General features: G+C 41.1%; 2 protein-coding genes across 3 annotated transcripts in view; both read right to left on the reverse strand.

Annotated features, from left to right (window-relative positions):
* The window catches only part of CILK1 (ciliogenesis associated kinase 1), a 39,968-nt gene extending 35,878 nt beyond the window's left edge, over positions 1-4,090 (reverse strand). For both annotated transcript variants that reach the window (XM_019030131.4, XM_055391102.2), the window contains exons 1-2: positions 3,971-4,090; positions 799-853 (exon numbers count right to left, since the gene is read on the reverse strand). In XM_019030131.4, coding sequence (XP_018885676.1) covers positions 799-853; positions 3,971-4,071 — 156 coding nt within the window. In that variant the 5' untranslated portion in view covers positions 4,072-4,090. The remainder of the gene's footprint in view (positions 1-798; positions 854-3,970) is intronic.
* LOC129534347 (uncharacterized) lies at positions 3,971-24,404 on the reverse strand. The gene is made up of 2 exons (XM_055391104.2): positions 24,251-24,404; positions 3,971-4,243 (listed from the first exon to the last, which is right to left on the reverse strand). The coding sequence occupies exons 1-2, from the start codon at positions 24,294-24,296 to the stop codon at positions 4,101-4,103; spliced, it is 189 nt and encodes a 62-aa protein (XP_055247079.1). The 5' UTR covers positions 24,297-24,404; the 3' UTR covers positions 3,971-4,100.
* Positions 24,405-27,504: the final 3,100 nt, after the last annotated feature.

Genomic DNA, 27,504 nt, shown 5'->3' on the forward strand with positions numbered 1-27,504 from the left:
TCTATTAGGTGTTTCAAACAGGGCTGGGTGAGAGGACTAAAATTAGATGAAGCACCACTCCACTGCACAAGGAAGAGAATTATGCATGTAAAACTCAATGTGATCAATCTACTCTGACAGAGAGAAAAATTGGAACAAAATCAATAGAAGAAGGGGCAGGGGGAAAGGAGGAGAATAATGAATCCAGTCAGAAGGCTGAATAAAAGTAAAGATCGGTGCTCCACAATGCTTGACATGGCACAAAAGAAGGACCTCAGCAAGGAGGAACGGATGAGGAATCTTTTAAGGTGCCTCCTTTCTACCCGCTTCTGCCTTCCCTCCCCTCTGTGTTCAGGGTTAGGCTGTGGCCCAGTGCTGGTAAGTCTGTGTGAGGCTCAACAAGCGCAAGGGTGTGGGGGTCAATGAATTTCCTCACAGAAAGTGGAGTGCAAATTATTAGGGCATGAAACTGAAGTAAGTACTGCTATTATGTCTAGGAAAAACACTCAACAAGTGATTTTCCTTTACGTTAATAATTAAGAAAATAATTAGGCAATAATAATTCACTAAATCAACACATTCAACTTCTTTATATTGAAATATATTGATATAAGTGATCCATTAAAGATGAAAGCTTTCTAATAACAGTATATACAATTATACCATAATCTTCTGCTTCAGCTATAATGTTATCATTTGCCTCCCTTTCCAGCATTAGTGAAAAAATTCAAATGAAATGACTATATCAACTATAAATCTAAGCATGTACAAAGCTATTTTAATCATCCATAAATTATTCCTTGGTATATTAATATATACCTTAACCTCCCGAAGGTTCATGCATTCCTCCCAGGAATAAAATTTTCTTTTCATTCTAGAAGAGAAGAAAGAAACAAACAGCACACTTATTCTCAGTAATAGGTTAAACTTTGCTTTTACAAAAATGCTTCCATTCTGATCCTAATTAACAGTACTTAAAGTGGGTTTAAATTTCTACCCGGTATTATTTTCAAACAGCAGTGCAATAATCAATCCTAAGTCACAAATTTTGCCAGTAGCAGTGGTGTGGTGCAGTCCAAAGAGGCCTGGACTGCTGTCTTGCTCTACACTAACTAACTAACCTTGCTTTGGAAGGAAATTGCTCAGGCTTATTCTATTTAGACCAGAGCTGTCCAGTAGAACTTTCTATATTGGTGAAACTGCTCTGTGCTGTCCAGGATGGTAGCCACTAGACACAAGTGGCTACCGAGCACTTTGGCATGTGGCTAGCACAATGTGGGAACTGAATTTTAATTTCAATTAAATTTAAATTTAAATGCCACATATGGTTACTTGCTATCATACTAGACAGCAGAGTTCTAGACCCTCTAGTGCAGGAGTCAGCAAACTATGACCCATGGGCCAAAACCTCACCACCATCTGTTTCTGTACAGCCCACGAGCTAAGAATGGCATTTACCTTTTTAAATTGGGGGACAAGTCAAAAGAAGAATAATATTTCACACTGTAAAATTTTGTGCAATTCAAATTCCAGTTTCTATAAGTGAAATTTTATTGGAACACAACCATACTCATTCATTTATATACTGCCTGTGGCTGCTTTCAAACTACAACAGCAGAACTGAGTAGTTGCAAGAGACCATATGGCCTGTGAAGCTTAAAATATTTACAGCCTGGCCCTTCAGAGAGAAAGTTTGCCAACCCCTGGTCTAGAGCCTCAATGGAGAAAAGAAAACTCCAGAGTTAATCAGAAATCCAAGTTTCAAGGTTATATTTTTCAGTGCATTTCAATCACATTGTCTCATTTGTCTTATAGCAGGCCTGTGAAACAGATAGGACAGCTGAGGAAACAGAAACAGAGAAGGTACATGACTTTCCCGAGGTCTCACTGCTGGCCAATAACAAACTTCCCATCTCTCCAGCTCACTCTGTCCTTGTCACACTGTCTCCCAGTAGAGTGATCAAATCCTTTATTCATGCCCCAAATATTATTTAGCCCCTGCTATGTAGTACAGTAGGTGCCTTGTCAGGCACCGGAGAGACAATGATGAGAAAGACATCCCTCATGAAACTGACATCATGGCAGGAAGGTAGAAAATAATTTTCTGTACCAAGTGCTGTGAAGAAAGGAAAAGGGCCTATAAAAGTGAACCTGACGGGAGCAGTGGCTCAGCCAAATGATGTAGCAATTTGTAGGTCACATTAAACATTTGGGGCTTCATCCTAAAACTGCTAGGAAGACATTGGAAGCTGTCTTGGTTTGGATTCCTCCAAAAGCAGGGCCTGGGCAAGAACTTGGGTGCAGGTAGTTTATTTGGGAGGTGATTCCAGGAAGCCAGGGCAAGGAGCAGGAGACTGAGAAAAGAGAGGTAGGGAACCCAATAATGGGTGTATGAGTAAGCCAATAACAGGGTTGGCAACTGGCTCAGGCCTGCTGGGGACCTTTTAAGGAGCTGGACAGAATGCACCTTGGTTGAAAGTCTCCCACATGCACTTGGGATGGGGTGCTGGCATGGGCATAGAGCTCTGCGCTACAGCTGCACTGACATCAGGTGGGAGCAAGGGATGTGTTCATGGACACAAAGAACATTTGGTTAAGTAGTTTTAGATGATTGAAGTTGTATGTTTAAAATAATCCCTTTAGTCTGATATGAATAGGGGGAAAAAAGCCAGGAGCCCTAGTGGCGGAGGACCTCATGGTGGAGGTGGCAAATGGTAATGGGTTGAATGGAGGTTAGCAGTGGGAATATACAGAAGTAGGTGGATGACATAAATATTACATAAAATTGACAGTACTAGATGACTAAAGGTGAGGCATAATGGGGAGGGAAGGCAGGAGGACTCCCAGGTTTTGAGGGTATAGTACCAATTATTGAAATAGGAAACACTGAAGAAGAAACAAATTTGGGGTAAGAGAGAATATGCTAAATATGAGTGTAGTTTTGGGCATGGTGAGTGTGAAATGTCTGCAGGGCATTCAAATATAGATGCTGACAAGGCAACTGGATAGAGATGGTTGTGGCAGTCTCCAATGTGGTTCCCAGAGACTCCCACCTCCTGCTACCCAGGGCCTTTTAGAACCCCCTCTCCTTCAACGACTTGCTTCTAACCAACAGAATATAGCAATTTGACAAGGATGTCACTTCTGTGATTAATTTACAAAAGCAAGATATGACTTCCATCTCAGTACAAGTCTCTCATTGCCTTCTTGACTCCCAAGTTTTGATGAAGCAAATGGCCATGTTGTAAGCTGCTTTTTAGATGCCCACATGGCAAGGAACTGAGGGCAGCCTCCCACCAACAGCTGGCAGGGAACTGAGGCCCTCAGGCCAACAACCCATAGATCAACTCACAATCACAAAATGAGCTCAGATTCTTCCCCAGTCCAATCTTTGGATGAGACCCCAGCTTTGGCCAACACCTTGACTACAGCCTCATGAGAGATACTGAGGCAAAGAACTTAGCTAAGTTGTGTCCAGACTCCTGACCCAGAGAAACTGTGAGATAATAAATGTGTGTTGTTTTAAACAACTAAGTCTTGGAGTAAATTGTTACACAACAACAGATAACTAATACAATGTGTCTGGACTCAGGTTGTGAAGGGCAAGGGGGGGCAGAGGGAACAAGACAGCAGTCACCAGACCACCATACGCATGTAGATGGCCCAAATGAAGTCATCTAATTTCTTAGAGTTTCAGTTTCCTCTCATGTAAAATGATGTTTATTAACCTGCTTGTTACTACCTCACAATAAGAGAAAACATACTTTGATAACAAGTACTTTTACTATGTGCAAAGTAGTAAATCTAAAGTGGAAATGTTTTCAGACCTCTAACATGAGTGTTACAGAGTCAATAATCATTTAACCCACAGCAATCATTATCTAAGGTTCTTCTCTAGGCATCCTACCCACTCCCCTTTAGAACTGTTACAAAGACGGGTAATGGTGAGGGTAGAGTTAAAATTATCATGGCAGTGAAGGATCAAACTTACTTTTTAATAGCGATCAGCTCCCCAGACTCAATGCTTCTTCCCAGCAGGACGGAACCGTAGGTTCCATCGCCGAGCTGCCTGATTGTTGTGTATCTATTCATGGTGTGCCTGCTCAGGCCGGACACTCATCTCACGGCCGAAGTGGTTCAGTTCTGCAGTGGTAGCAGTCCTCCCCAGAGTGTAACCAGATTTTTCGATGGCAGCACCAGCACAAGGTATTCAACAGGACGTGACTGTCTCCCAAATACATATTTTCAAAAATCAGTCTTCTGCCTGCAGAGAAAAATGAGAGACAAGGATAAATGTTAATATACATTTTGAGTATACGTGTTTTTGTAAGTCTAAATCTGTGTTTTATTGGAACACAGTCATACCCACATACTTGCATACCATTCATGACTACAACAGCAGAGCTGAATAGTTGTGTGACGCTGTAGAGCCTGCAAAGCCCAAAGTACAGCAGGTTTTGGAATAATGTTGTTTCATTATAATGTTGATGAGGGACAAAAACTTGATTCCTGGCTGGGGCTGCTGTCCATGTGGAGTTTGCACATTCTCCCTGTGTCTGTGTGGGTTTTCTCCAGGTGCACACTAGGTGAACTGGCATGTCTACACTGTCTCAGGCTTGAGTGAGTGCAGAGTGGGTGTGTGAATGTGCCCTGCAATTGGTGCCTGTCTAGGGTTGGTTCCCACTCTGGGCCCTAAGCTGCTGGGATAGGCTCTGACCACCCAAGACCGTAAACTGGATTAAGTAGGTAAATAATTACCTTCACTTTTTTTTTTAATCTTTCTTAAATGTATTTATAGCTCACATTCATTCCAATGTTTAATATTCAAAGTGTTTTAGTCTTTATTTGGAAGTTTGGTGATGTTTTTATGACCAGAAATATGCTGTAGGAACTTAACTCTTGTTTATATCAATTAGCCTATGGCAAAATTGGTTTTGTTATATGTTGTTTGGCATAAAGTCACAGTTTCCAAAGAACCTATTGATAAGTTAAATGAGGACTTAGTGTATTGACTATGTTGCCCTTTACACAGTTCACTAACCCTTGGTCTAAATAATGCTCTTTTCTAATTTCTTATACAACTAGAGATATTACACTTGGAAAGTAAATTTGTCACTGACTCAGAAATGAATCAGCTCCAATTCAATGCTTTTCTGCTGACTAACCATTCTGGGCAAACACTGAGAGATAACTGTGGTCGATGAAAATTGCCAAGCTATGAAAATTTCGCTAAATATACTGTGTTCTATGCACTTGAGCTACAATTAACAATGTAAACATACAAAAGCTAAGAAATGCTAAAGTTCTCGTGATACAGAACTTAAGTGTGCTCCATGAACTACGTGTGGCTAAGCATCAATGGTATTATCATCACTACTAGACATTCAGAAGCTAAACAAAGAACTAGGAATTCAAGGCCTATGTGCAGGGTATGCTCCTTTTAAAGTCATTCAGTTTGTGTCTTAAAAATAATGTCATTGATTTTTCATTTATATAATTCAGTCTGCCTATAATAAAGAAACTGTAGTAATAATGTAAAGTGACTAGTATTCCTACAAAGTGTCCAGATCACAAAAGACAAGGACAGACTAAGGAACTGTCACAGATTGGAGGCAATTAAGCAGACATGCCAAATAAATGCAATGTGGGATCCTTGACAGGACCCTGGAATAGAAAAGGACACTAGTGAAAAAGTTGGTAAAATCTAAGTAAGATCTGTTGTTAGTAGTATTGTGCCAATGCTAATTTCCTGGTTTTGATCATTGTTCTGTGGTTATGTAAGATATTAATATTAGGGAAAGTGGGGTGAAGGGTTTCTAGGAACTCTGTACTATTTTTGCAAGTTTTCTGTAAGTCTAAAATTAGTTCAAGATTAAAAATTTAAAAATAGGCCAGGCGCAGTGGCTCATGACTGTAATCCCAGCACTCTGGGAGGCTGAGGCAAGTGGATCACCTAAGGTCAGGAATTTGAGACCAGCCTAGCCAACATGGTGAAACCCCGTCTCTACTAAAAACACAAAAATTAGCTGGGTGTGGTGGCATGTGCCTGTAGTCCCAACTACTCGGGAGGCTGGGGCAGGAGAATCGCTTGAACCCGGGAGGCACAGGCTGCAGTGAGCCGAGATCACGCCACTGCACGCCAGCCTGGGTAACAGAGTGAGACTTGGTTTCGAAAATATATATATATATATATATATATAAAAAAATAAAATAAATAAATAAATCCAGACTGTGTTCTCCTGAAAGCCGTGTGTGAGCTTGAAAAATCTTCAGACATATAAAACTCCTGCCTGATTTCACCATGCTTTATCACAGAATCAAACAAGCTTTTAGAGATCAAGCCCCGCTCTACCCACCCTCAGCTCATTCCCTTTCCCCTAGAACCACTGTAAAGCCTCTGGTTGGAGGGGCATTTTCCTTCTTGAAACTCTTCAGGATCAGACTCCCTACAACCTCCTTCAGTAGCTCTTTAGGGTGATGTATTCCATTGATGACTAATAAATATTTATAAAGCACCTTCTGTGTGACAGATCCTATCTTTAAGCTCTGAGAATATAGAGACCAATAAAATATGGTCCCTTCTTTTAAAGAGCTTAGAGTCTCCTGGCAGGGGATGGGGGTGTGGATGGGAGGGGGGAAGCAGATATGTACCACTCATGAATACAAACTAAGATATTTCAAGTATGCTTAGGGCACAGGATGTGGAGGGGAATTAAGGAGAAAGCCCTCTTGGTTTCCAGCTGGGTTAATTCCATCTGGGCTTAGGGAGGGCAGGAAAAATCGTCATAAAAGATTGTCTTAAAAAAGAGAAAAGTAGGTGTTTTGTAGGGCAAATGGGGTTCTAGCACTCCAAGAAGCAGAAACTAAGAGGCAGGGCTTGAAATTAGGGGGTGGGAAAGGGGGAGCTTGTGGAAAGAGTTGGCAGAGTTTTGTTTATGGAGGAACCCAGATGCCATTTTTTAAAATACAGGTTTTGACTGGATTCTGTACTGGAGAAGAAAATGCAATAAAGCAGGGGTCTCCAAACCCAGGGCTGTAAACCAGTCTGTGGCCTGTTAGGAGCTGGGCCACACAGCAGGAGGAGAGCAGTGGGTGAGTGAGCATTACTGCCTGAGCTCCACCTCCTGTCAGATCAGCGGCGGCGGCATTAGATTCTCACAGAAGCACGAACCCTACTGTGAACTGCCCACGGGAGGCATCTAGGTTGCGTGCTCCTTAGGAGACTAATGCCTGATGATCTGAGGTGGAGCAGTTTCATCCTGAAACCATGGACAGTAGATTAGATAAAAATATTTATCTGTGTTAAAGTTATTGTAGTTGTAGTTACTGTCCTGTGATTCAGTAAGAACATAGTTTCATTCTTGGGAAATATACTCTGAAGGGTTTACAGGTAAAGGGCCATGATGTATGCAATTTATTCTCAAGTGGGTAGAACAAAAATTTTGTGTGCATTGCGGGGAAAACAAATGGGGTAAAATGTTAACAACAGGTAAATCTGGGTAAAGGGTATGCTATGGACTGAATGATATCCCTCCTCCAAATTCACATGTTAAAGCCCTAACCTCCAATGTGATTGTATTTGGAGACAGACCTATGGAAAGGTAATTAGGCTACAGAGGTCATAAGGGTAGGGGTCTGATACAATAGGGCTAGTGTCTTTTACCTCTCCCCCACACACCCTAGCACATGAGGACACAGGAAAAACGCAGCCATCTAAAAGCCAGGAAGACAGCCCTTACCAGAAACCAAACCATTTGATCTTGGACTCTCCAGCCTCCAGAACTGTGAAAAAAATAAATTTCTGTTAAGACACCCAGTCTATGTTATTATGTTATGTATGGTAGCCCAGGCAGACTAAGATAGGATCTATGGGTATTCTTTTGGTATTCTTGCAATTTATGTAAATTTAAAATTATTATAGATTAAAAATTTCAATTATCCCTAAAATGGTAGAAGAAGGGAAATTTTTTAAAGATACAGGCATCTTAAATGTGTTATCTTAGATCAAAACATACAAATGCAGACTTATGTAATACAACTTATTGAGAAGACAGAACACTATCATATACCATGGTTCCTCCACTTCGTGATTACTGTATTACGGAATAGATTGGATTCAGGCTGTGCCTTAACCCAAAAAGTATATTTGGACCACAGCACAAGCAATTTTGGCTCTGCATCTGTTTTCCCCTTTTTCTTCTTTATCTTCAACTATTTTTTTCATATAGCATACACACAGTCCTCAACTTATGATGGTTTGACTTACGATATTTTGACTTTACAATGGCGCCAAAGCTACATGCATTTAGTAGAAATCGTATTTCGAGCACCCATACTATTCTGTTTTTCACTTTCAGTGCAGTATTCATTATATACATGAGATATTCAACACTTCATTATAAAATGGGCTTTGCGTTAGATAATTTGCCCAACTATAGGCCAATGTAAGTGTTCTGAACATGTTTAAGATAGGCTAGGCTTACAATGATGCTCAGTAGGTTAGGTGTATTAAATGTATTTTTGACAATGATTTTTTAACTTACAATGGGTTTATAGGGATGTAACCCCACTCTAAGTTGAGACACATCTGTGTATGAATCCTCCATCATTCATTATTTCACTTTCCAACAAATTAAGACTCCCAAACCATTGTTGTATGTCATCTTCCTAAAAAAAAAAAAAATCCCTGGAAGCTTGATTTGTCAAAAAAAAAAATCAGCCAACTAATAAACAATGTCTTTATTTTTATTTTTATTTTTTAAAGAAGGCTTTGCCCTATAGACAGTGGGAAGTCAACTAAAGTTTTGTAACTAGGGACTAACATGATCAGATCTGCATTTTGTAATCCAGTTAGAATATTTTTCTTCATGTCCAACCCAAACTTGCATATTCTAATTTAAGCAAATTTCTTCTGCCTAGTTTTCTGTGGATATAAAGAAGCTATGTCATAAAAATGTCTATGCACATGAAATGAGTAATCAAGCGTGTGTCTCTCAGCCTTCTCCTGCCTTAATTACACGACCTTTTCTCAGAGGAAGCATTTTCCACTCCTTTAATTACCTTTGGCATTCATCTCTGAATCCTCACACATTTCTCCATCTCCTTGATGAACTATGGTGACCAAAACTTAATAGTAACCTATATTACAGTAGCATGTGGGCTTCCCTCATGCTTTTTGCAATGGCATTATACTACTGATTTATATCAGTTATTAATAATAAAGCCTTTTTTGGATAATTAATGTCCCTTCCTCATCCACTTAAATTGTACAATTGGAACAATGATTCCTAGATTATCACTGAGAAAGCTATCTGTGAAAGAATTAAGAGCTTCATTGAAATCCAGATAGAGTGGGTCATTCATTCAATGCATAGTCACCCCAACAATTCCTCCTTGTTATAGTCTGTCATATTATCAAGGAACAAAATCTAATTACTCTGGCAAGATATGACTCTCACCATACCATGGCAGTTACTTTCTAATTTCTAATGCTACTTCAGATACCTAACAACTATACAATGGATCAGACTAGTGTCTCTTCAAGCACTGATGGCACACGGTATAATTTTATTTAAACTTTAATAAGATGCTAAGCATTATGCAAGGCTCTTGGGCACATTATGGATAAGGCTAGGGTCTCTCCTTTAAATCACTCACAACTGACAGATACACAAAAAATGTAGAAACTGCTATGAGAATGCAGTAGACAGCAACCAATCTTGGGAGGAGGAGAGAGATCTGACAATCCTTCAGAGAAGAGGTAGTATTGAGATATTAAAAAATGAAAAAGGTTTTCTTACACAGAAAAGGAGAGAAAGAAATTATAAGTGGAGGAAACTGTAAAAATGTTGGTGAATATAAGAGCTTGGTGTGTTCACAAGAGGGCAGGCACAGCCTAATGTTTCTCACCCTGGTTGAATACAGAATCACTTAGAGAACCTTTAACATTTACTCATGCCTAGCCCCAGCCCCAAGAAGCAGGTCAGGATGGGGGCTGAGCTTTGAGAGTTCTGAAGGTTTTCCAGGTCTAATGTGCAACCAGGGCTGGGTACGAGGCTAGAGCGTAAAACCAATTCAATGGAGGGCGATGGGGCAAATTGCAGGAAATAGCTAGAAAGTTAGGGTGGGCCCAATTATGAACGAGTATGTGTGTCATGCAGGAGTTTTTTGTTTTTGCTTTTGTTTTGTTATTTTTTTGAGACAGGGTCTCACTCTGTCACCCAGGCTGGAGTACAGTGGTGAAAATCACAGCTCACTGTGGCCTCAACCTCCTAGGCCCAAGTAATCCTCCCACCTCAGCCTCCCAAGTAGCTGGGAGTACTTGGTGTACACTACCAGGCTTTTTTTTTTTTTCCCAGGTTGGTCTTGAACTTTTGGGCTCAAGCAATTCTCCCACTTTGGCTTCCCAAAGTGCTAGGATTACAGGCGTGAGTACACCTGGCCTCACGCAGGAGTTTGATTTTTATCCTACAGAAGGGAGTTCCTCAGAGTTTTTAAAGCAGAGAAACAGCATGAATAAAATCCCTCTGGAGACTACATAGATGTTAGAATAGAGATCAGAGACAGAGACTAATTAGGAGGTTACTCCAATAGCCCGGGTGAAATACGATGAAAGCCCAAACAAAGGCACTGGACTGGGTGAGTCTTAGATACAACAGGAGACTATGGGTTTGAGATAGGGAATGTGTGTTTTTGTGTTATTTGGACAATGTACAGAGATGTGGGTTCTGTTTTCTCGGGGGCTGAATTTGAGGTATGTACCAAACCTCTCACTGGAGATGCTCAATAAGCAAATAGCTCTAAGGTTGTTTTATTTTTCCCCAAAGATAGAGTATTATTGGAGTTCTTATTGGGAACACAGCATTCAGACAAGGCTGATACACTGTGTAACTCCAGGGTACTCCATTCACATAGAACACAACGTGAAAGGTGCCCACTGGAGTTGTTAAATAAGGCAGCCTGTGTTCAGAACAAGGAATGCAATAGTCCCATCACATCCTTGGTTTACTGCTCCAGAGGCCAAACTTCAAGAGAAATATTAAAGAACATAGTGAGGCATCTAAATGAAAGTACAAGAAGGGTAGATGAAGAAACACCGGATGCTGGAAGCAAAGGAGACTTGGAAAGCCATGATAATTGTTCCACGTGTACAAAGGATATCAAAGAGAAGGGTTAGTTACACTAGGTATGGTTCCAGAGAACAGAACCATGACCGCTCTTTGAGCTTTCTATTATTCACATTAGTGAATTATTTCTCATACTGAAAAAAAGTGAATGGTATTAGCCAAAATGGCATTAGACAAGAAGCACCAGTCAGCTCACAGTCCAATCTGAGCATATCCTAGCAGGATGTGGTTAAATACATTTGAGAATGGTATTGTTCAGCTATTCATCCTTTTTGTGGTGGCCCAAATATGATGAGTCACCTCATAATCTGAAAGTAAAGAACAAAAACTTACTGGTGCTCTGGGAAAATAGGGCGATGGACAATGCACTAGAAAAAAGAAGGGAGCCATGGTAGGCGCCTTCGCTGCTCTACTCCATAGCAATGCTCCTCTTCTTGCTTAGTTTACAGAACCTGATTTTACTCAGGATTCGACATACTCAGGCACAGCAGCCACCCCAGGGCATGAACTATGATAGATCTAAGCCAAGCAAAGGAATTCTACTTCCTTACTAAAATCTGTTTAGGAGTGGTGCCATGGCTCAGACTTATGAGAATGAAAGGGAAGTGAGCTGGTGAGGAAGGAGAAGAGCTTCTGAGAAGGAATCTACTCCCTAATAAAGACAGTTGACAAAGAAGCGGCATTGAACATGGCTGTGTAAAGTGGGATATTTAGGGCTGAGGCAGAGACGACTATGAGACATCAGCTCTAAAGATGAGAATCCCAGCTGCAGAGGGTGTATTCATAGAAAGAGGTTGAGTCCTTGATGACATCAGTGAGCTGCTGCTTGAACCCTGAAAATATATGCCTTTGGGCTTATTGTTCTACAACCTAATTGAAGGTCTCTGTTGAAGAAGTCACTGTTAATCTATCCAGTACAGCTGAAAGCATTCCTGATACTATGGGCTACACCCACTTACAGTGGGCTATACTAACTTTTGTATTTTAGGTGACAAAATACAAAATTCTCTACAGGAGGTGACAGATAGACCTTTATGGTTAGCATAGTTTTGAAGACTAAAAGAGGTGTACAGCTGGAGACAAATTACAAGTAACTATTAGCCTAATGTTCATTTGCTTTCCATTATCTGCTTCCATTTTGAAAGAAAATAAGATGCAAGTAAGATACAAACCTATTGTGGTAAAAGAATGTCCAAAAACGGCCCTCAGTATCACTCCAGGTTGCTTGGACAACTAGCTAGCTGAAGCTTTGCGACCTTGTGCAATCCAGTCATGTGCCTGTAACATGGCAGGTGGGAAACATGAAAGGATTCCACTTTGCATGACAAGTGGGGCCCAACATGGGGACCACTCTGCATGCCATCCACAGTGACATTTACTACAGATAACCACAGAGCTTCAGTCAAAGGCAACCAAGGCAAACACGGAACTCTCAAGCTGAGTTCTTTTTTCTTTTTGTGAGACAGGGTCTTGCTCTGTCTCCCAGCTGGAGTGCAGCTGTGTGATCATGGCTCACTGCAGCCTCATGGGCTCAGACAATCCTGATTGTCTCAGCCTCCTGATTGGCTGGGACTATAGGCATGCACCACCAGGCCTGGTTAATTTTTGTATTTTTCGTAGAGACGGGGTCTTGCTATGTTGCCCAGGTTGGTCTTGAACTCCTGAGTTCAAGCACTCTGCCCACCTCAGCCTCCCAAAGTGTTGGGGTTACAGGTGGGAGCCACTGTGCCCAGCCTCAATTGGAGTTCTAACAGGAAAAAAGGTTTCAGCACTCTAATGACTATTTTTAGTGTATTAATGTTAATACATCCTTCTTTGATACTTAATGGGAGACATCTACATCTACAGAGTCAGTGCTTCAAAGAAAGAAGCAGGCAAATATCAAAAATTTGATACTTGACAAGACATCACAATTCCAGCCTGAAATCTCTGAGTATATGACATTAGCATACAAAGATTTCACACTGTGTAGACCAGAGACCACATACTGGCAGCATAATATTTCACCCGTAAGTCACTCCATTGAGACCTCACTCCACAAGTAGAAGACCGTTTCTACTGTTGGGCTCTTTACAATTTGTTAAAAAAAAAAAAAAAGCCAACTATTATCTTTTCTATGGTTGTGAGGTTTACTCGCATTTGTGTGTGTGTGTGTGTGTGTATATATATACACATTTCACATACATATAATATTCATATATTATAAATACATTATATATGTATATATGTAAATATGTGACATATTTATTTTATAAAATTATATAGGCTGGGCGTGGTCACTCACACCTGTAATCCTAGCACTTTGGGAGGCCCAGGTGAGCATATTGCTTAAGTCCAGGAGTTCAAGACCAACCTGGGCAACAGGGCAAAACCCCATCTCTACAAAATACAAAAATTAGCTGGGCGTGGTGGTGCATTCCTGTAGTAAGTCCTAGCTACTTATGGGGCTGAGGTGGGAGGATTGCTGGAGTCTGGGAGGCGGAGGTTGCAGTGAGCCTAGGTCACACCACTGCACTCCAGCCTGGGCAACAGAGCGAGACCCTGTCTCAAAAAAAATTTTCTTTTAATTTAAAAAAGCATATAAATATGCATTTTTGATATACAGCAATATCTGAAATATGCTTAAGACACTAAAGTGTCAACAAAGCATCACTCAAGTGAAAAATTAAGTATAAGGCCCTACGTTCAGTACTGAGATATAAGATCCACAGAGCTGTGGGTGGCAGATCTGGCCTCTGGGGACTTCTCACGCAGTTGGAGAGGTGGGAAATACACAAATGACCAGAAGACATGGACACTGGATTAAGTTCCTACATGGAGTGGAGATGAGAGTGCTACCAGTGCACAAGGAAGGAGTCACTTTGTGGATCACTGGCTAGGAATCTCAAGGAAGGCTCTGGGCCACCAATTTCTAAACTACAGCTAATTTTTCTTGTTAAGGACATGTCACTTATCCATATTTTGATCCAGATATAAATAACAAAAAAAAATTTTTAAACTATACAAAGTTTTCCTTGTCAGTTATATTAATTTCCCACAGCTGCTCCAAAAATTTTCACAAAGTTGGTGGCTGAAAATAGCAGAAATTTATTCTCTCAGGTTTCTGGAGGTCAGAAGTCCGAAACCAGTATTCCTGAGTTGAAGCAAAGGTGCTGGCACTTCCTCCAGAGGCTCTAGAGGGAATCCATTCTTTGTCTCTTCCAGCTTCTGGTGGTTGCAAGCACTCCTTGGCTTGTGACCACATCACCCCAATCTCTGCCTCTATGATCACATTTTCTTGTCTTCTGTTTTTAAATCTTCCTCTGTCTCTCGCTTATAAGGATTTGTGTTTTCATTTAAGGCCTACCAAGATACTGCAGGATAATCTCTCCATTTCCGATTCTTTGATTCAATCACATCTGCAAGGTCCATTGTGTCATATAAAGTAACACTCACAGGTTTCAAGGATTAGAACCTGGTATCTTTGCAGGCTATTATTTAGCCTATCACTCCCTAGCAAAACATCCCAAAGACTTATACAATCATCTAAATTACACAGCAGTGGTGTTATTCATTCAAAGTTGGGTGTTTTAGAAATGAAATCAGAAATCTGTGCTTACTTACCCAGCGAACAAGGACATTCTGTTTTAAAATATAGAATGTACTTATCTCTTTTATTTTACTTTAAGTTCCGGAACTCATGTGCAGAATGTGCAGGTTTGTTACATAGGTATACGTATGCCATGGAGGTTTGCTGCACCTATTGACCCGTCCTGTAAGTTCCCTCCGCTTGTCCCACCTACCCCACAACAGGCCCTGGTGTGTGTTGTTCCCCTCCCTGTGTCCATGTATTTTCATTGTTCAACTCCTGCTTATGAGTGAGAACATGCAGTGTTTGGTTTTCTGTTCCTGTGTTAGTTTGCTGAGGATGATGGCTTCCAGCTTCATCCATGTCCCTGCAAAGGACATGATCTCATTCCTTTTTATAGCGGCGAAGTAGTCCATGGTGTATATGTACATTTTCTTTATCCAAGCATACTTCTCTTTAACTTTGCACAGTGAACAAGAATTGACAATTCTAGCCTGAAATCTCTGAGTATACGACATTAGCATATGGAGATTCCATGCTGTGTCGACCAGAGATGGCACACTGGCACTCTGGGGGCTGAATCCCAGATTTAAAAATAGGGAATTTCGGCCGGACACAGTGGCTCACACCTGTAATCCCAACACTTTGGGAGGCCAAGGGCAGCAGATCACGAGGTCAGGAGTTCGAGATCAGCCTGGCCAACATGGTGAAACCCTGTCTCTACTAAAAATACAAAAATTAACCGGGCGTGGTGGTGTATGCCTGTAATCCCAGTTACTCAGAAGGCTGAGGCAGGAGAATTGCTTGAACCCGGGAGGTGGAGGTTGCAGTGAGCAGAGATCGCACCACTGTACTCCAGCCTGGGACACAGTGAGATTCTGTCTCAAAAAAAAAAATCAATAAATAAAAAATAGGGAATTTCCTATATAAATCCCTATTTGGAGCTTCTCTGGAAATACTGAAGGTCTAACCACCTGGGGTCCTTAGCCCTTCACAGTAATAAGAAGTGGAAGAAATGTCCGTACCTCTTCAGGCTGGGCGTGTGCTCTGCAGCTCACCACAGTCCCCATTTTTTCCCTGTTGCCACTTGCCTTTTTTTTTTAAGCTGTTCTTTTTTTGTGTGCCTTCATAGCCACTTGTTTTACTGGATGAAAAATATTTCTCTGTTCCTATGCCTATAACAAAAGTGACAAAGTAAAAGCCTGAAAAAAAAAAAAACCTTATACTTAAAGAAAAATTGGAAGAGAAGAAAAATTGTTCTTTTTTAGAAGAGAAGAGCAATTTCTTACTGTTTGACAAGCACACACCCAGCTTCCTTGAGTCTTTTATTTTCCTCCTCTGCCCTGACAGCATTTAAATTCAGCTTCTGGTACAGATAGTTAACACTGCTTGAGAAGTGAATGGAATGTAGCAGCCTGTCCATTACCTTGAGAATTAGCATGTATTTCTAACTCGCAGTATTTCTAAATTCTGCTTTGACTCCAAGAATTAACTTGGATAAATCATTCACTACAACGAATCTACACTTAGCACCCTCATATATCAAATATGCCCAAAACATGATAATTTTAGTACTTAGTATGTACATAGTACTATTATAAGTGCTTATGCATATATTAGTACATTTAACCCTCATAATTCTACCAGGCAGGTACTATTACAATTATCCCTATTTTACAGAGAAGGAAACTGAGAGACAAGTTACATGTCTAGATTATACGACTAATGTGGCAGAACCGAGACAGGAACCCAGGCTGACTGTACCAAACTTAAGGTAAAGCTTTCAAAAGATCATGAGATCTTTGGAGGATCTGAAAATGACAGGAACAGAAGTAGTACTTTGTATCTCAAAGCCCAAATATGGAAATGAATGATATGGCTATGTTCTAATTGCCTTCATTCTGCAATCAAACATCAGCGAATCCACTGGAGCCGTCGGCAGCACCAACATGCCCACAGTGGAGGCAAAGTGAGGGACTGGTTCCAGTTTCCACTCAGCACTGATCTGCTGTGCCTCGGGGCATCTCTTGGTCCTTGAGTTTACTTTCGGTGGAATTAGGGCATGGGACTTGCTCTAAGGTGGTTTCTTCCTCTAAAGCTGTGTGATTCTGTGACTCTGTATCAGGAATTGAGCTAGCATTTGTCTAAGAAAAAAATGGATAAATGTTTCTGCTTTTTGCATCACATGAACAAAGGTTAGCGGAGAAGACAGTGCCACCAAAGGACCCTGTATGCTACACACCTTTCTTTCAAGAGATGCACAAGTGCCCCAGTGCCTCAGCCAGGCCCCAGTAAACATTAAACATCGATTCCTTCTCTTTCGAGCTCACACATCACCTCTTCCAAGCCTCCTGCCCCAACCTACACATATAGACCCGAGAATGGCCCTCTCCCTTGATGCCATAGTGCCTTGTCCTCACCTCACTGCCAGCCCCTTCCCCGTGGCAATGACCTGCAGGTGTACCCTCTGCTTCAGCCTCGACACTCTCCAAGACTGCTTCATCTTTGTCTTCTCACTCCACTTGCAGTAGCAAGTCCTCAAAGATTGTTTGAAGGGCCCAAATGTGAGTTTTAGTCTTTGCTATTATTTTCTGTACCACCTTGGCTAAGTACCTCAAAATTCTCAGTGCTTCTATTTTGTCATACGCAAAATAAAGATAAACTGTTGGGCCCAACTAAAAGTTCTGAAGTTCTGAAGTGGAAGAACAGTGAATACCACAGAATAGCTGGGGCAGGCAGGCAGCCTGGGCCCTCCCACAACAATGCCAGGATGACTGAGTCTCAGAGGATCACAGAAAGTCCCCCTCCATGCGGTCAGATCAGGCCTTTGGCCTTTGTGTAAGGCTGTACTCAACTAACAAAGAAAGACAGCTTTATCTCTCTTTCAAAGAGTTCCAGCAAACCCTTGAAGTCAATGTTATGATGTTCCTGGCTAGGTGACATTGGGGAAAAGCTTCCTGTGATTTGCCCCAATTCCCTCCCCTCAGCGTCAATCCTCGGTGGAGGCAAAGAACATTTGCTCATGGCCAGCAGCTCGCATCAGGTGCCTTGCTCATTCACAGCCTAAAAAATGGAGGCGAGGGGCAGGGAAAATTGTAGTTCATTCTTTATTTTGAAACCTTAATCAATGCATTAATGCCATCATTACACATTTTCTAAGACAGGAGACAAAAAAATTACAGCAAACTTGGGGTTCTCTGGGAGTTGTGGTTTACCAGGCCCACTGACACCATTCAGTTCCTTAGAAGGAGCTTGTCTCCCTTTGCATTAATTATCTTACATTGAAAAGATTCTGTTACTTTCATTTATCCTCCTAAGAAAAGTGGATTATATGCAAAATCATTAGATGACCCTTCTCATGGTACTTCGGAGTTCCATTTTACCTTTACAGGTTTATAATTACACTTCGTATTCTAGGTTTGAATGTGTCCTAACTTTACAAAAGTCAGTGAATACTGTTAATTTCTTTTAAAAAGGTACTAGAAATAGTATATCTGGGTTTATATTTTTCTCCTGGACCTAATTCTTCTGCCTCTGTACATTTTAGCAAGCAAATCTTTTAAGCATTTTGCCTCTTGGACTACTGCTTTTTTTCTGCATAAGGAATAGCAGTTACAAAGCCAAAAGGACCTTCTTTACATGGATCTTGCTTTGTCTTTACCTTGACAGAGGAGTGAATTAAAGATGCATTCAGCTATTGCACCAACTGGATGTTAACAAGAGAAGATAATCCGTTACATGATGTGCCTTCTTCTGTGCCCCAGAAACTTCTTCATACCATTACCATCCCTCTCCTCTTTCAATCCCAGCTTCTGAAAAAAGAACTCGTCCTGCACTAGGTCCTTAATCCCATGAGAAGCTTCCACAACTCCCTGTCGCTTCTCTTACAATATAAAAGGTGCTCACGCCTTGAACCTTAAAAAAGTTCTTCGATCACTTGCAGATGATTTTTAAACTAGGACACATAGTTGGCTTTGGTGGACTGTAAAGAACTGAAGTAAAGGCGAAATGTTAAAAAAAATAAAAAATAAAAAAACAGCCAGAAAAACAAACCTTTACCCTGCCATGTGTGAAACTGTTGATGAGCTAGAACGAGAGTCCCCAGCTTAATGAAAACTGCCGAGGGTGGCAATAGTCCTGCTTGCCTGTGTTTCAGGGGTGGGCAAGATAAGGGATAGTGAAGATAGGGGAGTGACTAAGAGCATATCACAAGTTCATGTAGATAGTAACTTTCATGATACTGGCAAATAAGTAGCAGGACGTTACACAATAATACTTTACCTTTCTGGTTCTAACTCATTATCTTTTATGGTAGTTACAAGGACAGCCACATGTTATCAGTATCTATATACTATTACAACACATTTGACTAAGGAGCTGATCTCAGTGTAAGATGCTTTGCTAGCATGTATACAAAAAATCAAAATGAATTAAAGTAAAGGAAGTAAAGGCTTAATGTAAAAATAAAATAGGGCAGGAATCAGCACATTTTTTCTGTGAAGGGTCAGTAAACAGGATAGGCTTTGCAGGCTCTCCATCTCTGTCACAACTCCACTCTGCCATTGTAGCATGAAAACAGTCAAAGACAATATGTAAATACATGGGCATGGCTGTGTTCCAGCACAAATTTATTTACAAAAACAGGCAGCAGGAAGGACTGGCACACAAGCCATAGTTTGTCAAGCCCTGAAAATGAGGAAATCCCCCAAATAAGCAGAAGCACTTTAGTACTCTCCACAGAGCCCTCACTTACCCCTAGGTTACAGGGCTACATACAAGCTGTGTTTAACCTTAGAATATAAGCTCTGTGAGGTCAGAAACGTTGCCATATTCACAACTGTATTCCCAGTACTCAGTTCCCAGAGAACTGGCATAGTTGGCACAAGTACGGACTCACAGTAAAGACATGTTGAATGAATTAACTAATGAATGAACAACTTATGGAGCTTTAAAAGGCAATCCTGACCATAGATGATTTTCCTATACTACCACGTCCACCCTCACTGTCATCCCGTCACGCCCCACTTCTTTGCAAACTGGACAACTGTACTGGGACTAGGGTACCAAAATTATGACTCCTTCTAAAAACTTTTACACTAATTTAGGAAAAAACTTGTTTTTCAACAGCTAAGATCACATGAAGGCATGTATATCTTACATTTTTCTCACTCCCCTTTGTCTTAGTTAAATCATTCTCTAGTGAATTCTCTTTCAAAGCAAAGGCAATGTCCAAGAGGGCAAAACCATTAATAACTATCTTTTGGGAACCACAAGTTCATGCAGATAGTAACTTTCATGATATTGCCAAATACGTATTTGGGCATTATACAATAGCACTTTCCTTTCCGGTTCTCAGGCATTATCTTTCATGGTAGTCAAAAGGGCAGTCACATGTTATCAATACTTTATCACAGGTCATGCTTCACCTATAGAAAGGTAAAAAATAACTCACACTGATCTCTCCTAAAAAAACATGTGGTTCTCATAAGCTCTGGGCCATTGTTATACATTTATTAAGTGGCTACTAAGGGTTCTTGACATGGTGGGAAAAGCACCAAATGAAAAGCAAGGCACTATTGTGGCCCTTTCATTTCAAAAAAAGTGAGTTAGGATGACAATCATCTGCTAGGAACTACAAGTTCACGCAGATAGTTACTTTCATGATATTGTCAAATATAGTTGGACATCACACTTACAATACTTTATCTTTTGGTTCAGAGGCATTATCTTTTATAGCAGCCGTGATGAGCTTATTTAAAGATAAAATATAACTGAATGCTAATTAACATAGATTTGAATGCTAAATTCATTAGGAACTATGTTCAAAGCCTAATGTTGAAGAAACTTCAGACAATAGAGTTAGAATTTTTTTTTTCTGTAAAGGACCTTAATGTTTACTTGACATTCTCACTCTACAGATGAGATCCAACTAAGAAGAACAGAATACTTGTTATCTTCAGAGTAGCATATTTTTTAAATGTGTGAATATAATACGTTTTATAGCCAAATAAAGATGTATTAAATGTTCCCCACATGCCCCTTAGTAAAAAGCATATGAATATTTTGCTAATCCTGAGCCCATATAGTTTAAAAAAAGGAGGGAGCAGATGTTTGAAGATGTGCTATCCTCAAACTCAAACATGACTTCACATGTCAACATATGTTGGATTTGATTTCAGCCTGCTCAGGTAAGTCCCACGACAAGACACTCTTCCTACCCAGGAAGACTTCAACTTTCAAAGCGCAGAGAGTCAGGTACTTAATGTGCAAAGATAGTTCAGTTTCCTTGGAAGAAAATCAGGAATAGAAGCCTTCTGTTTGGGTTGAGTGTTTCCTTAAAACCTGTTGAGTAGTAGTTTTTCCTAAAATTGGACAGCAGTTAACTAGGAGCAGACAGATTGAATGAAGATGCCCATATCAACCTTGGTTACCACCTTGAGGTAGACCTGAGCTGCTGCTTTTACTTCTTTGGCTGCAATCAAAGGCATCTCTGATTTTCTTCTTGCCACAACATTTCCTTAGCATTTTAATGCAATTTGCCCCAGAAAATGATTTGTTTCACCAAATTCTTTTTACTAGGTAATTTTCTAGAACACATGTGCTTTTATAAGGAAGTTAAAACTGTATTTCAAAAGTAAGCACAACCACAAACTAAGACACAATTACACTATAATCCCAAAACATGTGTATAAGTCATCCGGCACACACCTCTGTTTGCGCATTCTCCCTGTCAACCACATCAACCATAAACACTGAGGTTCACAGATAGGAGAGTTCTAATACTCTAAACATAGGCCCTTCTCAGAAAGCCACAGTCATCAAAGACCACAGGTGAAAGACAACAGTTAAATGAGATACTATTCACAGGCTTTCAGATCAACATACACAGAGAGGTTATTATACCCAGAATTCTCCCAAGGAACCACCAGGCAAATACACACACTCACATAGATCCCACAAGCAGAAAAATGCATTTTATAAGGGCAGACATCAATAGAACGGTTAGGTACCACTCCAACTCTGCAAGATCCTACAAAATGAAATGGAGGAGACTGCTGCAAGAGGAGCAGTATAAAAAAAAAAAAATTTAAGCAGTAGGGTTCCTGGCAAGGTTCAGATGGAAAAACAGCAACAGATCCCAGAAGCAGAGCTGCAGCCAGGAATAACCTAAGCGCAAGCCATTTTAAGTAAGGGCAGGATAATACTTACTAAGGATTCACTGCATGGTTACCCTGGTTCTCTAGGCCTCCAGGCTGAGTGTTCAGGAATTGGACTCTGTTAAGTTACTGTCAAGGGATAAGCAGACCTTTATCATGTATATGCCAGTTATGGGTAGGCACTATAGACCATCTTCACACCACAACTCGGGGGTGAAACTGGGGGGGGAGCATTTTCCCTATTTTGCACATGAGATTAATAGTAGGAGAATTACAGAAGGCCACACAACTAATAAGTGGAGTCAGGCCCTTGCCCCAATTCTGCTGTACTTCAAAGCCCACAATACCATATTACCATGCATAAAATATGGCTCTGGCCCTAAAGAGGCTTAAACTAACCTAAACCAATTGGAGATCAATACAGCCAGTATAATGAAGGGCTAACAAGCAAGTATCTTGAGAAATAGAAAGAGGAAATATTATAAGAGAAGTAGACTTAGGCTCCTCTGAGGACAGGTAGGAGTCGCACAGGAGAGTAAAGAGAAGGGAGGTGGTTTCTAGGGAAAGCACTATGAGCAGTGACACTGCAGTGGGAAGAAGCCTGGCACCATTAGCAGGACAGCAAGAAGACCAGACCAGACTGCTTAGAGTGCAGAGATGCATGCTGAAATGAAAAGAGGATTTTAGATAGGAAGGGCAAGGCTGATTATGATAGGCCTTGAGAAGTCAGGTATATTATTTTAGACTTGAGATAGTACATAATGGAGAGAAACTGAAGTTTGCACATCCAGAATAGATATGATGAAGTGATCATTTTAAAGATTAGACAGGCAATAGAACACTGAAAAGATCAGAGGGACGCTTCTCATTCATTCATTCAGCAACCATTTAATGAGAGCTTACTAAGAGTCAGGCTTGGGAGGCTGTTGCGGTACTGCAGGAGTGGAAGAGTGAGGACTAGATTAGAATATAGAAGGAGGGATCCATATAAAACATATTTCAAAGGTCTTGATGACTCATTGATACAGAGGATGAAGGAAATGAAGGAAAAGATGGTTAAAGATAATTCCAATGTTTCAAGATTAACATAATTTCCACTGTACTAGGAACCTCAAAAAGCAATGAGAATAACAAACAATAAAGTATAAAAAGGGCTCTGATGATGTTGAACAGTCAATAAATAAAACTGCTAAATGGCTTGTTTGATACCCTAGTAGTTCATTTACACTTAGTCTGTGGAGAAGAAACTTCAGTGAAAAGGCCTTTTCTTTGTGATTAAATGCTGAGTTCCCTTGGCAAGGACAGCAGGGGTCTACCTAATCAGACAGGCTCCATCAACCCTCCAGCACACCCCTCCACCATCTGAACCTAGATTGGTTTCATTAGGAAATGTGACGGACTCCCTGCTGCCTGGCCACCAGTTTTAACTTTGGAGAAGGGGATAAGGCAAAGCAGAAAGGGAGAAATAAAAAGTGGGCAGGGTCACTTAGAGAATGGGGAATGGTACCAGATGTCATTTTAAATAAAGGATCCCAGTACTGCTTTCCTTTCTACATCTACTTCTAGTGTTTTACAAGTCCTGGTCCTCAAGTAGATAGGAAAGCCTTAAAGAGTCTACCAAATTGTAGCGCATTGTTCAGAAACTATTTTAAATGTGCATATTTATGCATATATTAACTCCCAGCGCAGTTCAGCAAATGATTGAGACACAAATTCTTCTTAATAATATATATGTTGACTACAGAAATTTAAAGCTCATTTAATCTTTATATTAGGCAATGGTGCCATTCACTATTGAAGCACACCCTGAAACTCCACTCACTGGGAAACGTGAGAAATGAAAACTGTAACTATCAAACTTCTGTTACTACAAAGAGTTCTACCGGCCAAACAAACAAACGAAAAAAAAATTCAAACCCCACAAGCGCCAATACCTTAGAGAAATCCATCCCGCTTGTAAAATTCAGTGTGGAATTCCCTCAGCCTAGCACAGCTCCAGCAAAAGCAGGTCTTATTTAGTTGTAAGTGGAAAGGAATACTCTTCTCTGCAGAATGATGCATTAGCTATATTACATATAAGTCCTTAATGTTAGTGTCAAAGTCAAACTTTAAAAGGTTAACATTACAAAAGAATCAGTTGTTCTGGAAAATCCTTCAATATCCTTCTCATAACAGCTACTCAGATTAGTAAGAAAGAAATCAGAACAGAAAGAAATCCAGTAAAAAATGGTTGCAAATAAGTACTCGAGGATTTTTGCTCAGACCCCTTGTGGGACAGCCAAGGGCCTAGTCAGGGAAATTCCGAGAGCAAGTCCTCAACGTGCCCCGCAACGAGGCTTCAAATTGGCTAGGGTCTTCCCCCTCCTTAAGACTAAAAGATAAACACCCATCAAAATCCTCCAGGCTCCGAGTTTTCATACCAGGAAGGAGAGATCCACATGATCGCGGAAAGAAACTATAACCCATTAGCCTCTTCCTGCGCCTCCGATCCGTCGCCGGGCCACGGCCAGGGGTCTCCCCGCCGCCCCATCCCAGCAGCTACTACAGTGACAGGTCGCCCGGCAGAAGCCCCTAAATCCCGGAGCCCCACTTACTGGCGCCGCGAACGCAGGCGGGGGCCCGCCCCTGAGGTGAGCGCAGCTCCTAGACGAGCGGGGCGCAGCCGCCCGCTCCGGAGCTGGAAATGGGGACAATCCCTGCTAGGACCGGCCGAGGGCTCCGTACAGGGAAGCCCGCGAGGTCCGGCGAGTCGCACGGGCCGCACGGCGCATGGTAGTGCAGCAGGAACCCGGCCGTTTTCCAGCCTCCGGCAGGAAAACAAACAAAAGGCTGGGTGGCTTCTACTGGGGACGACCGGCCGCTTTCCCTGGGAAAAGTTACCCTGCAGCTCCCCTCGCTGGCCCTGCGCGTCCCTGCACTGCGTCCTGTTCGCCCTGGCTCGCGCGTCCGAGCCGCGAGGCGCAGCTCTGGGCCGAGGGCAGCACAGTGCCCAGGGACCCCTAACGCCCTCTGACCACAAGGCGATCTCCGACTCCGAACGAACGCCTCGTTGCAGATCGGCTCGATCAACCATCAAGACTTAGAAATGGAGGCTGTCGATGGACGTTCTGAGCACATTAAATTAAAGATAATCGTTGTGAAAACATTTTTCTGATTTGAAAAAACGTAGCTGAGGTGGCACGACATTGTGAAAGTAATCAATGCCACTGAATTGTATTCAAAGTGGTTAAACAGCAAATTTCATGTTACCTTTACAGAAAAATAAAATGAAAACGCAACTGATTGCCTGTTAGCATTCCTTTGAACTCTTAAGAGTTTTTATGTTGTTAGCAAGTAGTTGTAAAGACTGGACTCTTAACCCAGGTGGGAAACTGACTCTAGTCAGATATCCTCTACACAACAATCGTCCTCTGTAACTAGTTATAGGGAATCTGACACTAACATGTAATTTTATAACACATTCATTTATGTCATAAGTGATATTGTAGACATTACCTTAAATCATCTTTATAAGGCTAGAGCGGTTTGAATAAAGAAGTTGCTTCCAGGTCCCTGATTTTAAATTTACATAATTGTTCTAAGCCAACAGTTCTTAAACATTAGCGGGAAGCATCAGAACCACCTGGAGGACTTGCTAAAACAAATTCCTGGGCTGCACTCTCAGAGTTTCTGGTGCTAATGTTGCTGGGTCACACTGCTGTAAGCAACACAAATTTAATTAATAAAGCAGTAACCCTTTAACACTTTGTGGACTGTTCTCTGAGTTTACAATTCCCAGCTGATCATATCAGTTTTTTTCTCACTATTTTTATTTTTGAATTCTACAGACTGAAGATTGTTTTTTACTGAAAAAATCTATACCAAGGCCTGAATCCTTCTCTCCTCTTGATCTTGTGGAAGAAACATGCAAGATATAAGACAGTCAAGCTTCTTTAGATTTCCTCTCCCAAATGGAAAAAGGTCATCTGGCCACTTGACATATGTATAACATTGATATCTACCTTTGTGTTTACCTATTTAACAGCCAGCCCATATGGCAAATGAAAGCTGAAAATCATTATCAGTGAAAAGATAGAGACACGACAAGGAATCTAACAAGTCATATACTACTCCCATGAAAAGCAATTTCTAAAGTAAAATGATCAGTTTTAGTCAAATTGTCCAAGCAGGTCTACCTGGCAAACAAAGGTACTGTCTTGGTCTACCTTTTAGCAAGAGTCTGCTAGGCTAGTAAGTAGCCTAGATCAGTAGTTTTGGCCTCAGGAAATTATAATCCTGTAAATATAATATGAGAATATAACCTTGTAATGAGGTCTAGTGGATACTGTGGAACTGACTGAAAATAGAAAATTAGTAGCTATGAAGCATAACAGTATTTTAATGCTCAATTTATCTTTACAAATATTATTTTATTAAGCTTTAATTACTTGCTAGAATAAAAGAAACCATCTGTGTAATTGACCAGGCTATTTTAAACTAGCACTCAACATTTTAAATGAAACAGATTTGTTCCGAAACTATTTCAATACTTCATTCTCAGTATGTAAAAGAGTCACATTTATCATTTTATTCTATTATAAATCTTAGATTTAACCTTTCCCCCCAATTTAAATTTCAAAATTCAATTTTAAGGAGTTCATTGGGAGGAAATTTATCCTTAAAAAGACTTAAGCCCTAGAGTCTCCTTTAAAACAAAAAATTTAAATTTTTGGCCTCTTTTAAACACTAAGGCATCTTTTATAGGTAGCTGACTTAGGGTGCAAATAAAAACACACGCATCCGAAGGGTGGATCCCAATATTAAAACATGGCAGGCCGGGCGCAGTGGCTCACGCCTGTAATCCCAGCACTTTGGGAGGCCGAGGCGGGCGGATCACGAGGTCAGGAGTTCGAGACCAGCCTCACCAACATGGTGAAACCCCGTCTGTACTAAAAATACAAGAATTAGCTGGGCTTGGGGGCGCTCGCTGTAATCCCAGTTACTCAGGAGGCTGAGGCAGGAGAATTCCTTGAACCCGGGAGGCGGAGGTTACAGTTAGCCGAGATGGCGCCACTGCAATCCAGCCTGGGCTACAGCGAGACTCTGTCTCAAACAAAACAAAACATGGCATTTGGACTTCCTTATTGTAGCTCGTTCTCTCTCCCCTTCACTCTCTCTCTCTCTCCCCTCCCTCAGCACTTTCACCTCCATTTCTGTGCCAAAGATGTACTACAATTTTTTTTTTTTTTTTTTGATGCGGAGTCTCACTCTGTCGCCCACGCTGTAGTGCAGTGGCGCGAACACTGTAACCTCTGCCTCCCGGTTTCAAGCGATTCTCCTGCCTCAGCCTCCTGAGTAACTGGGATTACAGTAGCGCGCCACCAAGCCCGACTAATTTTTGTATTTTTAGTAGAGACGGGGTTTCACCATGTTGGTGAGGCTGGTCTCGAACTCTTGACCTCGTAAGCCACCCGCCTCGGCCTCCCAAAGTGTTGGGATTACAGGCGTAGGCCACCTCGCCCAGCCGATGTACTGCATTTTTAATCTCTCCAGAATAGAATGGATTAGAAATTTAAACTCTGTAAACTCGTTGAATGTTTGGAAGCCTATTAGTTCCTGGCACCAGTAGAAACTTTAAAAACTCAGTAAATGTTTGCTAAATTAAGGTTATAGGCTATTAAGCCTATCAGTTTTC

This window comes from Gorilla gorilla, chromosome 5, assembly GCF_029281585.2.
Source record: "Gorilla gorilla gorilla isolate KB3781 chromosome 5, NHGRI_mGorGor1-v2.1_pri, whole genome shotgun sequence".
Classification (NCBI taxonomy): Eukaryota; Metazoa; Chordata; class Mammalia; order Primates; family Hominidae; genus Gorilla; species Gorilla gorilla.

Excerpts from the sequence above, each read along its gene's own strand:
- LOC129534347 (XM_055391104.2), bottom strand. The coding sequence starts at position 24,296 with ATGGGTTATAGTTTCTTTCCGCGATCATGTGGATCTCTCCTTCCTG. Across the intron at positions 4,244-24,250 it reads ATGTGGATCTCTCCTTCCTG|GCAGAAGACTGATTTTTGAA; the intron begins GTATGAAAACTC and ends TTTTCTCTGCAG.